Source organism: Petromyzon marinus, chromosome 18 (genome assembly GCF_048934315.1).
Source record: "Petromyzon marinus isolate PM22_M1 ecotype Great Lakes invasive population chromosome 18, UKy_Petmar_22M1.pri1.0, whole genome shotgun sequence".
Lineage (NCBI taxonomy): Eukaryota > Metazoa > Chordata > Hyperoartia > Petromyzontiformes > Petromyzontidae > Petromyzon > Petromyzon marinus.
Genome location: NC_133684.1, coordinates 10,208,093 through 10,222,563, shown reverse-complemented (window position 1 = coordinate 10,222,563; position 14,471 = coordinate 10,208,093). Strand labels below are relative to the sequence as shown.

The window sequence follows — 14,471 nt, the reverse complement described above, 5'->3', positions numbered from 1 at the left end:
GATACATTACAGGTTTAAGTTGCGTGCATCGCTCCACTCAACACCACAGTGATACACATTCTCGAATGTACTTGCATTATGGGTAAAGTGCGTGAACGGATATTTCTCTCTTAGCCGTGTGATCTAAAAACATAAAGAAGCTAATTTAATTACGTTTTATTATATCTAATGTTAAAAGTATATGCGGACGGTGCACACCAAGTAACTTTATTTCAAAGGTAGAAATCACTACACCGTGAGGGCAAAAAGAGATTAAAACAAGCTGAGGCGGATGTGGCAGTAAAAAGGGGCATAAAGGGATGTGAATAGATGCAGATGCTGAGAGAACGCCATGGAGTAATGGGCAGTGATAATGAACTTAAAACTCACAGATAGCCAGTCACAGACATGGAGAGAGGGCACGGGAGGAGCGTGTGAAGAGCTGGAGGCAAGGAGGAGCCCCTGGATGGAGGCAGAGAAAAAAGCTCTACGTCCTCTCCGCCTGTGAGGAGGGGGGGGCCCAGGCAGCGGGCATGAGGGATTGTGGCACGGAGAGGGAGCCATGGGAGTGGGTTGCAGGGGAGTTGAAGGGAAGCAGAGAGAGAGAGGAGGCAAGGAACAAAAGGAGAAAGCAAGAGAAGTGATAGGACAGGAAGATATGATGGAGAGCAACAGGAATGTTACTTATGAAATAGATTAACACGGAATAAAATGAAACGGCAGGAGTGGGGAATGCTAAGTTAATGGTGGTTAAAACAAATCAAATAGACTGTTTTCCTGCTCCAACAATGCAATCAAGCATCACCAAGCCTCAATATTATTTTGGTCCATTCCATTAATTATTTGCCGTTTGACTTGTGAGAGGAAACCGGTATACCTGGGGTTAATCCAACGGCGTGAAGGAAGAACACTCACAGCTCTGCGCTGATGGATTCATTATATAGCAGGGATCTCATCTCCTCGTGACTAAAATCTTAGTGGTGGAAATAACATATTTCCTATAGAAACCTGGCCTATGGATATGACAAGCAGAGATTCAAGTGGTATTAATTTTTTTGGACTTCGAAAAGGGAATGAACCGAGTCAACTGTCAACAAATATTTGGCTTTGCAACTTTTTAGATTTTGACATTCTGAGGTAGAATCAAGGGTGGCTCACCAGGGGAAATCAGCAGCAGAAAAAACATTTTTTTTTTAAATTTAGAAACACCAAGTAAAAAATCCAAATTGAAATATATTACAATAATGTAGGCAAATATACAATCAGCAGATGAATTAGTCAGAAGACAGATGGTGAAGACACACTATACTAAACCAAAATTAAAAAAATCATCCTTGCAGTAAATAGGTGGAGAAAACAGAAACGCAGTGTGTCTAGGGAACATCTGTCCATTGTCATTACTGGCCTGGCTTGCTGCATAACAGAACGCTTCAAGGTAATTATTTATAGGGAGTCCACTGGCAATACCTTCTATGAGATGCAGTCGGTACAACATTCGCAGTTTCTCCGTCAAGTCTCCGTTGTAGAGCACACCTTGGATGGGGCATAAAACAAAAACAGTCGTAAACATGATAAATGGAGGCAGTGTTCATCGATGCTGAAGGCCCTTAAAGAGTGGTTGCAAAATTAATCAACATTTCCATAGCGTGCACCACTCTGCCAAGGGCAACCACCTCCGAGACTTACCACAGTTGTACGTATTATAAAGAACCTCAGAATGGTAACTCATAAAATATAGATAAAGGAGTCAAGAGCTTGAACCACAGTGCCACATCTGGGCAAATTCTAAAGATATTAACGACCTTGCATGGCATACAGGAGGTTGTGAGTTCAATCCCAATCCAGACGCCTGTATATTTGGAGTTTGCATGTTTGTGTGGATTTTTTTCCGGGTCCTCTGGTTTTTCCCTCCACGTTAAAAATCAACATGCTTTTAGAGTATTTGACTGCTATCAATTACCACATGATAAGCCAAATTGTTCAGCTATCATGTGATAGCCAGGTCGCTTCTGAAAAAGAACCATATAGCTCAGTGGGTCTTACCTGGTAAAATAAAAAAATAGTTTAGTTCGAATATATTTTGCCATCTGAACACACAACGGCATGGCGGGAGGGTGGACCGTCACACACGCTCCAGGAGCACGCTGCGAAGGCCTTTCGACCGTGGGACCCGCGGAAGACACGGCACGAGTCGCCTCCGCTCGCGTGGCCTTCCCCTTCCGTCGAGACTCACCGAGCCACAGCACGAAGTCGCGGAAGTTGATGAGGCCGGTGCGAGCGACGTCCATCGCGGAGAAGACGCGCGAGAAGAGGCAGGCCGAATGCTCGCCGCACGCCCACGGCGAAAGGTGCGCCGAGAGGCGGAGGAACTGCTCGAGGCACACGCGGTACTGCTGCATGTACGGCAGGCTCGGGTCGTGGCGGCCCAGCGCGGCGCGGCCCCCGTCGGTGGCCCAGTAGACGCTCTGCACGTGAACGAGCTGTTGCAAAACGGCAACAGGTTAAACTGCTGCTGCACGCTTACAGAGTAAACACTACTTTCAACTGAATGTTTGTTTTGTTTTACCTGGTAAGGCCCAATTAGCAATACAGCTCTTTTTTTAGAAGTGACCTGGCCACCAATGGTAGGCTCAACCAAGTGGTTTATCACGTGGAAATGTACAGCAGCAAAATACTTCCAAGTATAGTCGCATGCCGGTTGTAAACATTTTCCACTGCACATCTGACCCATCCCAGCGTGGGGCGCCCCTCTCGGTCCGGGAAGTTTTTCCCACTGGCTATTTATAGAACTGTTCCAGAACCAAACCGCGAAATTGTGCATCACAAAAAATCCGGTTAAGGGCCATGCAGCGCCAGAGTTAATCGTTTTTTTGTCATACAATGTGCGTGTGATGTCGGCAGGACGGCTCTGGTTCTGCAGTGAAAATTAACCTGGTGCTTCCTGAGCCGTGCGCTGGGCTGGCATGGCACACACCCCTGGCACCGCGCAGTTGTACAGTACAAAACAAGATTCAAAACCGCACACATCCTCGCAACAAATATTTACCAACCGGCGCAACAAGAAACAAATGAGAAACAACAGCTTTCACATTCTGCGGAAAAAAAAACATCTTGGCATCAACAAGCATTGCAGATGTGTACAACTCACCTTGAACAAATCAAACAGATCTTCAAGCACTTTTGCTGTGAAGCCAGTGGGCCCAGTTGAGATTGCCCTCACCTTCGGAGCAAACGACAAAAAAAGTCAAGAACGTTTAACATGAACAACGTCTTTATAAAGAGGCAAGCCACGGAGAACGTCAATATTCTCCTCACGAGTGCACCGCTTGGGATGTCTGACCAATTCCTTTTAGTGTTAGTCTCTTGCGCGCAGGAAGAATAACACTCAAAACGTCTATAGCTCCGAGAGGTGACCAAGCTGTTTGCTGGACTGTCCTTCACTGGGCACCTCACCGCCCCTGCAGGTGGACTTATGAGGCACGTGAGCCAATGGCGATTCACCAAGCCCCTTCTAGAACCCTTCTGGACTGCGGGCGTGCACTACCTCGCCCCGGCTAAGCGTGCCTCGCGTAGCTGCGATTGTGTAGGCGAGGGCCAGTGTTCCCGAGTGCAGCTGTCAGAGGGTCAGGAGCAGATATGTGGAGGGGTCCCCCTGCGGTGGCCGGTATTGGGAGGGCCAAATCATGAGCACGTGTGGGCTCTAATGTGCGTGAGGCGCGGGTTTTGAAGTCCTCACCACGTTGCGCTTGGTGGTGTCCTCCAGATACTGGATCACCTTGAGCCTCTGCCGGAAACGCATCTGTTCCATCAGCTCCGATTTGATGCTGCCAAACCTCTGCAAAAATCACGGTGAAACCAAAGTCAGAGATGCGTAGGCAGCACCCCCAGATTAACAAGGCGGCATTCAGGATGTCTGCCAGTCATTGCTCCACGTTATTTTATTATCAGTCTACAGATTGACACGGCAGTATAAAAAAAAAACATGACTCAAAAACGTTATCCATTATATTGTGGACACGTGTCCAGCAGGGCTGCCCGATATGAGTTTTATGTTTTTTTAATCAGACAAAAAAACACTGTAAAGTCCTGCTCAGAGGCTCCATCATGGTACATTAGTCAAGTGACTGTGCCGTCACTCGCATACATTATTAACACGTCAACGCAATGGCCATCATGAGAGCATTGTCAATGTGAATGACCTTGATGTTAATATAGAATTTCACAAGGATGAAGCGTCAAATTCCGGTTAGACAGCCTACGTGTGCGCCGACAAGATCAGACCCATTACTCGTTTTTAGTTCATCGTTGATTTTTGGGTTAGGGCACTTAATGGTCTGACCAAATATTTGTTATGGGTTGTGTCTTCCTTTTAGACACAAGTGAGTCATCATAACCATCAGCCATGATCAATCCCATTGCTGGACAAAGGCCTCCCCCAAGCCTTCACCATCACTAATGGGTCCTGCGATGAACGATATCAATCTACAGACGGCGTGTAGACCAGTCGACGACTGGAAACCCAGACGAGTCGGCGGGCCGTGCGAGCGGCCCTCCTTCACCTCAGCGGGCCGCAAGCATAACATTGTGCTTGTCCACTAATCATGACCCCACACGTCACCCTAGACACACGGAGACCAGGCTACACGAGCGGCCCTTGTTCACCTCAGCGGGCCGCAAGCGTAACATTGTGCCTGTCCACTACTCATGACCCCACACGTCACCCGATAGACACTTAGACCAGGCCACCACAAGGGGCTCCCCGCAGGTCGCCCACCACTGCTGTGGACTCTGTTAACTATTTTGGCCACTCTCATCCCAGTAAGGCAGGTGGGGGGGGGGGGTGAATGGCCGCGTGGGAGTGAGCGGAACCTCGTAGGCTGTGTGCAGGAGGTCCGAGATCTCCATGGGGGCCAGGGGCTGCCCGTCGAAGTTGGCCGTGGCGTGCATGCTGGGCACGCACGGCAGGATGCTGTCCACGTTTACCACGCTGTCCAGGTACCTGCGTGGCGGACGCGTAGCTTTCTTTTAAAATTGAACTATGTATTTCCTTTAAATTATTTTTGCATCAAAACACGCTTCGGTTAAATGTGACGATGCAGTATCACAACAACAAAAAACCGGCACATCGTCTCCACAATTGAAAATAAGTAACTCAGCGGGAATATAGCAATTAATGATCAACATCTTTTTGTTTTAATTCATCATCAGCCACGTTCTATCTAAAAAAAAGTTATCAGGTAAAGCTCCTAAAGCTATTAGCTATTTTTCAGAAGTAACATGGCCATAAATGATAGCTCAACGAAGTGGTTTATCATTACGTGGACATTATAGCAGACACTCTAAATGCACGTTGATTCGAAATGTGAAGGGGAAAACTCGGAGAAAAATCCACGGGGAGAACATGCCAAAGCGCCAAATATACAGCAGGCGTTCAAGTCGGGATCGAACCCATGACCTCCTGTATACCAGGACGAGGTAGTTATCATCTCGCCACGATGGCGCCCCTATTCGCTTCTGGACGAAGGCCACTTGGTCGCCACATATCACGGTTATCGGCCGACGGTCTCCGAAGGGAGTGGAGATCAAGCGGTCACCACCGACCACCCCCCCCCTTTCCCGCCCCGACTTCTGCCCGACAACGGAGTCACCGACCGTCCGAGCAGCATCATGGCCTCGCCGTCGTCGCGGCAGGCGAGCAGCGGCTCGGCGTTGGCGTGTAGAACAGCGAGCGCCAGCTGGAAGAGGACGCGCGCGCCGTCCAGCATGAAACAGTCGAGCACGCACGCGGCGCTCTCGAGTGGCAGCACCGACAGGAAGAGCGTGAGGAACCACGAGAGCGACGTGGTGGCGATGAAGCCCAGCTCCTGAAGGCGCTCGTGCAGCGTCGGGAGGAACTCGGCGATGAGCTCCTCGAACACGCCCTGGTCGATGAGGGCACCTGCAGAGGCATGGGGGGGGACAGGCACGGATGAGTTTCGTCAAAAGCCGAACACGCCCTAACGAAAGAAAAACAAAAAGCTCACAACAAAGGCGAGGCTCTTTGCAGATTAAAAATGGGAAAAAAGTTTCTGTAAGATAAAATCCTTCCCAGACGCTCAAGCCACAACTGTACACGCTTTAAAACAACTTTTCACGAGTTGATATTTGTTCACTGTCAATAAGTACTTTCCCAGTTTATGAGAAATAATCTTATTACAAATTGCATTGGCTTGCAACAGGGAAGCTGTTGTCTATCTAATGATCACACATGTAGGTGTAAGTTAACGTGCGAAACAGCCACAAATGGCCTGAGCGATTCTGCCAGCCTAGACAAGACATATGGAATGGCTTTACAGCAACCTCTGCAGACACGCTTACTTCCTGACGGGAGTTCATGATAAAAATGGAACTCAGCCACCCTAGTTGCCCACCGTTAGTGCCGGTTCTGGCGGCCTCTATCATTCTGCCGTCCCTTACACTTTTCCAGCCCAAGCGGTTGCCCATTTGACCCGCTCGCTCCAGCCCGGTATGGACACGGCGTGCAGCGCTCACCGACCACGCGGTTGTTGTAGTAGTCCGGCAGCAGCCGCTCACACAGAGCCACCAGCAGCCAGAAAGCCTCCTCCTCACTCGCAAAGATGAGCAGAGCTGACGTCACAATGTTCATGGCCTGCAGAAGAACGAGCGATGGCGGCGTCATTGGTCGTCTCATTGGTCGGCAGGATGGCAACTGCCAGAACATTCGCTTGCAACCGTACGGAATGCACGATAGGTGAAGGATGCTCATCTGATTAATGGGACGTAGTACATTTACTTAGCGAGGTGCGTTACATGAGGGACCTCCGAGTTTGCGCATGGCGGTTACATGCACAGGTCACCATGGTTGTGTTGTAGCCTGTAATAATATAAATAATAATCCATTCTTGCACACACAATTCGACGCCTGTATCGTAAATCTAAAAATACATTTTAATCGACCGATCGCTCCAGGTCCGAAAACGGAGGCGCGACACAGTCTGCGCGCAGGTGGCATTTACGAGCGGCTCTGCTGCCTCGTGCTCTCTCACGATCGCGTGCCCACGCGCGAGGGCTTGCGCGTGCGCGCGCATACAAGCGCATACGAGCGCATGCGTGTGCATGACTGTGCGCGCGTGTGCTCGCTCCAACAGCTGGGCTCGCCTGGCAGTATCCGATGCGCGGGTTGCGGTGCGCGTAGGCCGTGAGCACGCGGCGCAGGGCGTCGATGCCCAGCGGGTGCTGGAAGGCCGGGTGCTCGGGCAGCGAGCGGTGGAGGTCGCGCTCAATCTCCTCCGTGGCGATGCTGGCGCGGCCCAGCGAGCGATCCACCAGCTCCGCGTAATGCCCGGGATTCGAGCCCATGTCGTGCACCGCCCCTGCGCGATCCCCACAAATCGCAATGCGCGCAAAGTATGTTGAATGTACGCTGAACTTCTTTCGCGCCGCACGTGGCCAACTGTGCTGATCGAAGGAGCGGGGGGGGGGGGGGGAAGGACAAAAAGCTGAACATAAAAAGCAGTTCTGAAGAAATGAGTTTTCAATCTGGATGATTTAAAAGTGCACAGCTCCAGTGGCTTCCTAATATCGGAAGGAAGCACACGTTCCAGACGGCCGCAGAAGCGCATCTGAAAGTGTGCGATGCAGTGACCGTCTTTGTTCGGTGGCTTTTCAAAAGCCCCTGGGGAGGATGACCGGAAGTCGCCTGATGGTTTACAAGCAACACTTCAATCTCGTTGCCGACGTGCGCACGTAAAAAACAAAATAACGGAGCGGTAGAACATCGCCGGCGGTGGCCTGAAAACGCTGGCCGAGCATAATGGCCACCCGCTCTCTCTGAAGAAGAAGAAGAAACCACAGCCTCGCAAATAAAACAAAAATCAGTCCGCTTCATGTTCGTCCGCGTAGCTGGCAGTCGTCGCGTGCGCCGCACCTGAGAAGAGCAGCCAGAGCTCTCGACGGAGCCGCACGGGGATGCCCTGCATGACGAGGTGGCGCGTGTGCTCCGTCACGTACATGCACGTCGCGCGGCCAAACTGCTGGAAGTGCTTCCGCCACATCTCCTCCTTTGACACCTCCTTCGACTGCAAAAGGCACCGCCAAACTCCGGGGAGTCAACCGGTGCAAATCTCATCACGATCATCGGAACCTTGACAAGCACATTAAAGAAATATCCCTCCACCATTTTATTTCTCATACACATTGTATGCATTATTTCTAGAGCTGAAGCTTTCGCGACTGCAAGGAATCATACTCTTTGGTTTTTGCGGTAAAGTCGCGTAGGTAAAACAAAATTAAAAGAAAACAACTAAATCAAATCACGACGTTTCGGAGGCAAACACAAGCTTCCGTCTTCAGGTGGAACAGTCACAGCAAGATAGCTGCATCAAGTGGGGAGCTCTTAGACCCTCGAGCTTATATACTGGTTAAGATGGGGGGGAGGAGCCAAGCAGGGAGCCAGGACGGCGTGCGGGGCTAAGGTTAAGGTGGCTCCCTGCTTGGCTCCTCCCCCCCACCTTAACCTTAGCCCCACACGCCATTGTGGCTCCCTGCTTGGCTCCTCCCCCCCACCTTAACCTTAGCCCCGCACGCTGTCATGGCTCCCTGCTTGGCTCCTCCCCCCCACCTTAACCTTAGCCCCGCACGCCATTGTGGCTCCCTGCTTGGCTCCTCCCCCCCACCTTAACCTTAGCCCCGCACGCTGTCATGGCTCCCTGCTTGGCTCCTCCCCCCCCCACCTTAACCTTAGCCCCGCACGCCGTCGTGGCTCCTCGCTTGGCTCCTCCCCCCCACCTTAACCTTAGCCCCGCACGCCGTCGTCGCTCCCTGCTTGGCTCCTCCCCCCCCCCCACCTTAACCTTAGCCCCGCACACCGTCCTGGCTCCCTGCTTGGCTCCTCCCCCCCCCCCCCACATTAACCTTAGCCCCGCACGCCGTCGTGACTCCCTGCTTGGCTCCTCCCCCCCACCTTAACTTGTATATAAGCTCGAGTGTCTCAGAGCTCCCCACTTGATGCAGTTATCTTGCTGTGACTGTTCCACCTGAAGACGGAAGCTTGTGTTGCCTCCGAAACGTCGTGATTTGATTTAGTTGTTTTATTTTAATTTGTTTTACCTACGTGACTTTACTGAAAAAAAACATTCTATGCAATAAATTTGCAAAAGGTGCATCAGTTTGTCAATCTGATGCTCCAAATTCGCTGTAATGTAAAAAAATATCGATTATTAAATCAAATCGCAATCCTGAGCCCTGAAAAACAGTGAATCACAAGAGTAGCAAACCTTAAAACGTCAGTTAAATTTTGAATTAATTAGATTTACATTGGTAATTTCTTTAAGTGGATATATTGATTTAATTGTCTTTTTGGAGCACGTCAGCAGTTCATAACACATACATCTATAAATGTGCTTGCTGAGGCTGTGTAGAGAGTCCTGTGTAGTCAATTGTACATTATAAAGATGATCATTAATTTGTTTATTAAGTGACGGTTAGGGCAGGGAGTTCCACAAGACAGCAAATCCACACCAATCCACTACACCGGTATTTCCAAAGCACTTATTACAACCGCGCTGACCCAGGATCGAAAATTTGTGAGACGCAAATCTTGGTCGGGTCGTTTCCTCCGCCCATCATCCCTCCTGTGTCACTGAAACGTGCAACCACGCTGTGACGAGTTTATAAAGTAAACTATGATACTTTTTTTTACTTTACGAGGTAAGGCCCCAGAAGCTATATACCTCTTTTTCAGAAGTGTCCTGGCCACAAATGAAAGCTCAATGAAGTGACAATTTATAGCAGCCAAATACTCAAAAACGCATGTTTCTAAATGCGGAGGGAAAAACCGGAGGAGCCGAGAGAAAAATCCACGAGGCCACGGGGAGAACACGCAAACTTCGAATATACAGCAGGCGTCAGGGTCGGGATCGAACTCACAACCTCCTACATACCAGGCGAGGTAGTTAACAGCTCGCCACCGTGGCACCCCTTATGTCCTGTGCAAAGACCGTGTAAAAATTATTAAGGGGATGTGCGATGTACACCACTGGCTCAAGGCTGCCAATGAAGATGAGCAAGATGACACATCGACCTGATATTGTCACGGAAACCATTATCTCATCACTTCATCAGTTACCTCCGTGTCCCTACGACAGCTACCGCCGCATTCCTTCTTTTAAATGGTATTCCAGGAGTCCGTCCGATCTCTATGACGTGGTCTACACACTTTGAAAACGCATCTCAATCCGTGCAGCATGCAGCCAACTCACTGCACGTTGGAACATTCCTTTTCATAGCCTCACGAAGCTTGGCTCTGGAAGCCTCTTACTTTATCCATCTTAGGTGGGTTGCAGTGTGGGCCAAGTTGTTGTGTTTTTGTTGCTGAAACAAATGGTGGTGAATATTTCACTCTTGTCCGCCTGCGGCCTCTTCTCCATTGGGAAAACCACTTTTGATTATCGGCATCGGTAAAGAACTCAATCTCCTGTTAGAACACACTGACAAAGATAAGCTACACCCTGCCAATTGATTGTCCCACGGAGTATGCGCTGGACACATTGAAAGCCAAGACACTAATATGTCCATTAGTTAAACCTGTGCAATGAAAACTTAACATTGCAGACAATTGTGGGGAGACTCAGAGGTAACAATTCAACATCAGCACTGTTGGTATATTTCATTAAAATTATCTCATCTCGCCTAACCATTAGACACCAGTGTAATTACATCACTTGGGCATTGGCAGGAAGTGCTCATCAACTAATGAGGCACGGCATGACGGAGCTGAACATCCTTATCGGTTGCCAGTTCACAGAAAGCAATGCCACAGCAACCAGAGCCACTTCTGTAATGTCAGTTGTCTAGGCTTCCTTGTTCTGCAACTACAAACTGTAGAGACAGAAAATATTGCTTTTAGCAAAGCGAATACAAACATCTAAATGACGTAACATCTTCTTAAACAAGCACTCAACTCCACTCGTGGTCCTTGATATCGTGTTCCACCATACTGTTTTGTTCTGTAAGCCGCTACCCCGCGGTGATCAATAATAGAAGACAATGCTTGCATTGCATGTTGTGTTGCAAGCCTAGATGTAGTATTAGTAAACTATACACTAAACTATTTTTATTTCACCAGTTAAGGCCCACTGAGCTAGAAAGCTCTTTTTCAGAAGCGAAATGGCAACAAATGATAGCTCAACTAAGTGGCTTATCACGTGGACATTTAGAGGTGCCAAATATCCTAAACACAATGTTTCTAACTGTGGAGGGAAAATCCGGAGAACGCGGAGAAAAATCCACGAGATCACAGGAAGAAGACGCACACTCCAAATATACAGCAGGCGTCGGGGTCAGAATCGAATGCACAAACTCCCGTTTACCAGGCGAGGGAGTTAACATCTCGCCATCTTCTTGCGAGCAACTTTCCCATTTTAAAGCAGAGATTGCGTACCAGTTTTATATTGGGCTCCTCGAAGCCACCTTGATAGAAGACGTTGAGGAGCGGCTGTGTCCCTGTGAAGCTCACGGCGCCGTTGGTTTTCTCAGACCCACGTGGCTCGTGTCCTGCCACCTCCTCGTCGCGGCTGTTGCTCTCGCACGGAATTACCTATCGGATATTTCAAGCAGGACGGCAGTAACACTTGATCGCGGAAGACACCGCATGAGACAGACTATAAACTAAACTAATTTTACTTTACTCGGTAAGGCCCACTGAGCTATATAGCTCTTTTTCAGAAGCAACTTGCGTCACAAACGATAGCCCAAACGAAGTGGCTTATCACGTGCAAATTTAAAGCAGCAAAATGCTATAAACATGTTGATTTTAAATGTGGAGGGAAACCCCGGAGGACCCAGAGAAAAATCCACGCAACCACAGGAAGAACATGCAAACTCCAAATATGCATCCGTCAATGTCGGAATCGAACTCACAACCTCCTGCATACCAGGCGAGGTAGTTAACATCTCACCAACAGGTTCGCTGGGGACTGCGAGTCAGTTTACAAGTTCACAGATAGGGGAACTTCCAACTTAGCAATATGGTTAGTGAGCCATCACCAAGTCAAGATACAAATGTCATCATAGCCATAAACATGACTGATACTACACCTGGCTACAGCTTAGTTCCTTCTGTCAGATCCCACAAGTTTGAGCTATATACGGCTCAAACTGTGGCCAAATCCTATTTGCATTGTATCCTGGCGAGGAGTAGCTTGCAGTGCTTTGTAACTGATGATAAAAGGTCATTTGTGAGCACACTAGAACAGAAATATTTTGGCATGGGGTTTAGACTGTAACAAATTTCACCATGGGTTTCACAGCCTCTACCCACTCGGCAATAAAACAGGAGCACGGTATACATATGGTAGATTCATGCTGGTAGGTTAAAGTACGGGCCAAGTGAAATAGTTTTCTCACTAAAACCAGATTGAACTCACTTTCATCCACATCACTGCATCATGTCAATGGAGCAGTTAGGAGTTTCGTTGGAAGATAACGACACGACTCCGAATTGGAAGGATGCGAGTTCAAACACCCGTTGGAGGGGGTTGACTCAACACTTCATCCCTCTGTGTTTCAATAAACAGAGTAGCACTTTTGGGCAGCCCATGCTGTGTACCATGTATTGATTTGGTCCCTTGATAGGAAAAAAAACACCGCATACCATGTTTTAGAATATTCGCAAACATGGTGACATCCCAAAATTACTTCCCAGGTCTCTTTCGTTATTTGGCTGCTATAAATTTCTCGTGATAAGCCACTTAGTTGAAGTATCATTTGTGGCCACATCGCTTCTCAAAAATAACTAATTGCTCAGTGGGCTTTACCTGGTAAAATAAAAAAGTAGAGTTATAAGGTTGTGTATTTATAGTGATTTGCTTACATTTACCATACTTTGAACTCCTTTCGTTTTAATTGTTTGTTATAATTTTATGACCAGCTCCGATTGGACATCTGTGAAAAAGAGCTTCATAGCTCATCGGATTTCACCAGGATAATCAAAGGTTCTGATTATGTGCCTTGCAAACAAAGCAAAACTTTGAGTCTGTGTGTAAACAAAAAAAACAACCAAATGTTTATTCGGGATTTGTTTTGTTCATTCACTGAGATGAGACCAGGAACTTGCTCAACTTGAGGAGCCAGATGCAGTGCTCCAACAGGCGTTATTCCAGAGCGACGGTGACTCCTTGAATTCGAAATAACACAATACAAGGGTTGACAATGCGCCTCCTGCCCCTTCAATGAAACGTTATTTTTTTACATTCCATCACAGCCCTAATTTCAGCTTCATTGGTTCAACACAAGCAAAAGTCGCACCGCTATTTGACACTCGAGTGTCTCGTCAGCAGTCAGGTTTGCCTGAACCAACGCTGGGTCAATCACCGTACGTTTACAGGCAAGGGCCCTTGAATTGTTCAAGTAAAAGTCTCCTGAAACTCGACTCCGCGGCGCCGGATCCATCGTTTGATTTTTGTGTTTAGGCTCGGTGTCCTTCCTCCACACTTCCGATTAGCACGGTTGGCTAAGTGCGTGTGAATGAAGCTCAACATATAGAGTCTGTTCTCCTATACTGCGCGCATGCTTTCATAACGCGAATTGGATAAAATGCAATTAATGTATTTAGAGAACACATTTTTCACCACGCGGATGCAAATTGGATATCGCGCCATTTGAATTAACGGACCTACGTCGCGCGAGTAGGAATAAGCGGTTGTGCGGCCGCCTCAGTGCAGCATCACACAAGGCGGGATGCTGATGAATGCTGCTAGATGCCACCCGCGCTCCTCAGGCATTGTTCAGCCTGCACACGCATCTCACGTGTTATCGCGGGCAGTGTTTCATCACAGATTATTTATTAGAACGCGGTTGCCTTCAGGAACGCAACTATTGCGTGAAACGAGAACAGACTGTACAGAAACCGCGGAAGCAACGGTGGCAGCATCAGCCGTGGCGGTATCAGCGGCGGCGACATCAGTGGCGGCAACGGCACTCACCTCCCAGACGGATTTGCAGCGGTCGTCGTCGTCGTCGTCGCCGTCGCCGTCGCCGCAGCGCGAGCGCACGACGCTCCGCAGCCGGGCTCGCACGAGCGCCTGCCGCAGGTGCAGCAGCAGCGAGTCGCGCTCGCGCACGTGGGCGAACAGGAATGTAAGGCGGTTCTGCGTGCTCACAGCCAGCGCGTTGGGCAGCACGCTGGAGCTGGTGGCGGCCTCTATGACGACCACCTGCGCGCGCACCACCCACCCCACCGTCGTAACGAGAGTTAAAACGTTAACCCCTTTCGCAGTTTCGATGAGCCACCGCACTTGCAATGACTAGCCTACGCGGGGGGCAATGAAATTGGAGCCCCCGAAACTTGAAAATGATGAAGTCATTTACGAATACGGAAAAGCCTCAATCGGTGTCAATACTTTTTCAGGGGGGCTCTTGAATTGGCGTTTTTGGTCAATTCAATTCAACGGAGTGTTTCACGTGCGAGCGGCCAAAGCAACGTGGTGAGAACC

General features: G+C 49.0%; 1 protein-coding gene across 2 annotated transcripts in view; it reads right to left on the bottom strand.

Annotated features, from left to right (window-relative positions):
- The window catches only part of LOC116943659 (TBC1 domain family member 9-like), a 68,811-nt gene that overhangs the window by 12,211 nt on the left and 42,129 nt on the right, over positions 1–14,471 (bottom strand). The window contains exons 7-18 of one of the 2 annotated variants that reach the window (XM_076067877.1): positions 13,962–14,192; positions 11,420–11,575; positions 7,907–8,057; positions 7,138–7,352; positions 6,511–6,628; positions 5,632–5,917; positions 4,849–4,978; positions 3,716–3,814; positions 3,128–3,199; positions 2,213–2,459; positions 1,447–1,512; positions 370–481 (exon numbers count right to left, since the gene is read on the bottom strand). In XM_076067877.1, the coding sequence (XP_075923992.1) occupies positions 370–481; positions 1,447–1,512; positions 2,213–2,459; positions 3,128–3,199; positions 3,716–3,814; positions 4,849–4,978; positions 5,632–5,917; positions 6,511–6,628; positions 7,138–7,352; positions 7,907–8,057; positions 11,420–11,575; positions 13,962–14,192 (1,883 nt within the window). The remainder of the gene's footprint in view (positions 1–369; positions 482–1,446; positions 1,513–2,212; positions 2,460–3,127; positions 3,200–3,715; positions 3,815–4,848; positions 4,979–5,631; positions 5,918–6,510; positions 6,629–7,137; positions 7,353–7,906; positions 8,058–11,419; positions 11,576–13,961; positions 14,193–14,471) is intronic. The other variant, XM_032956696.2, reaches the window with a different exon arrangement.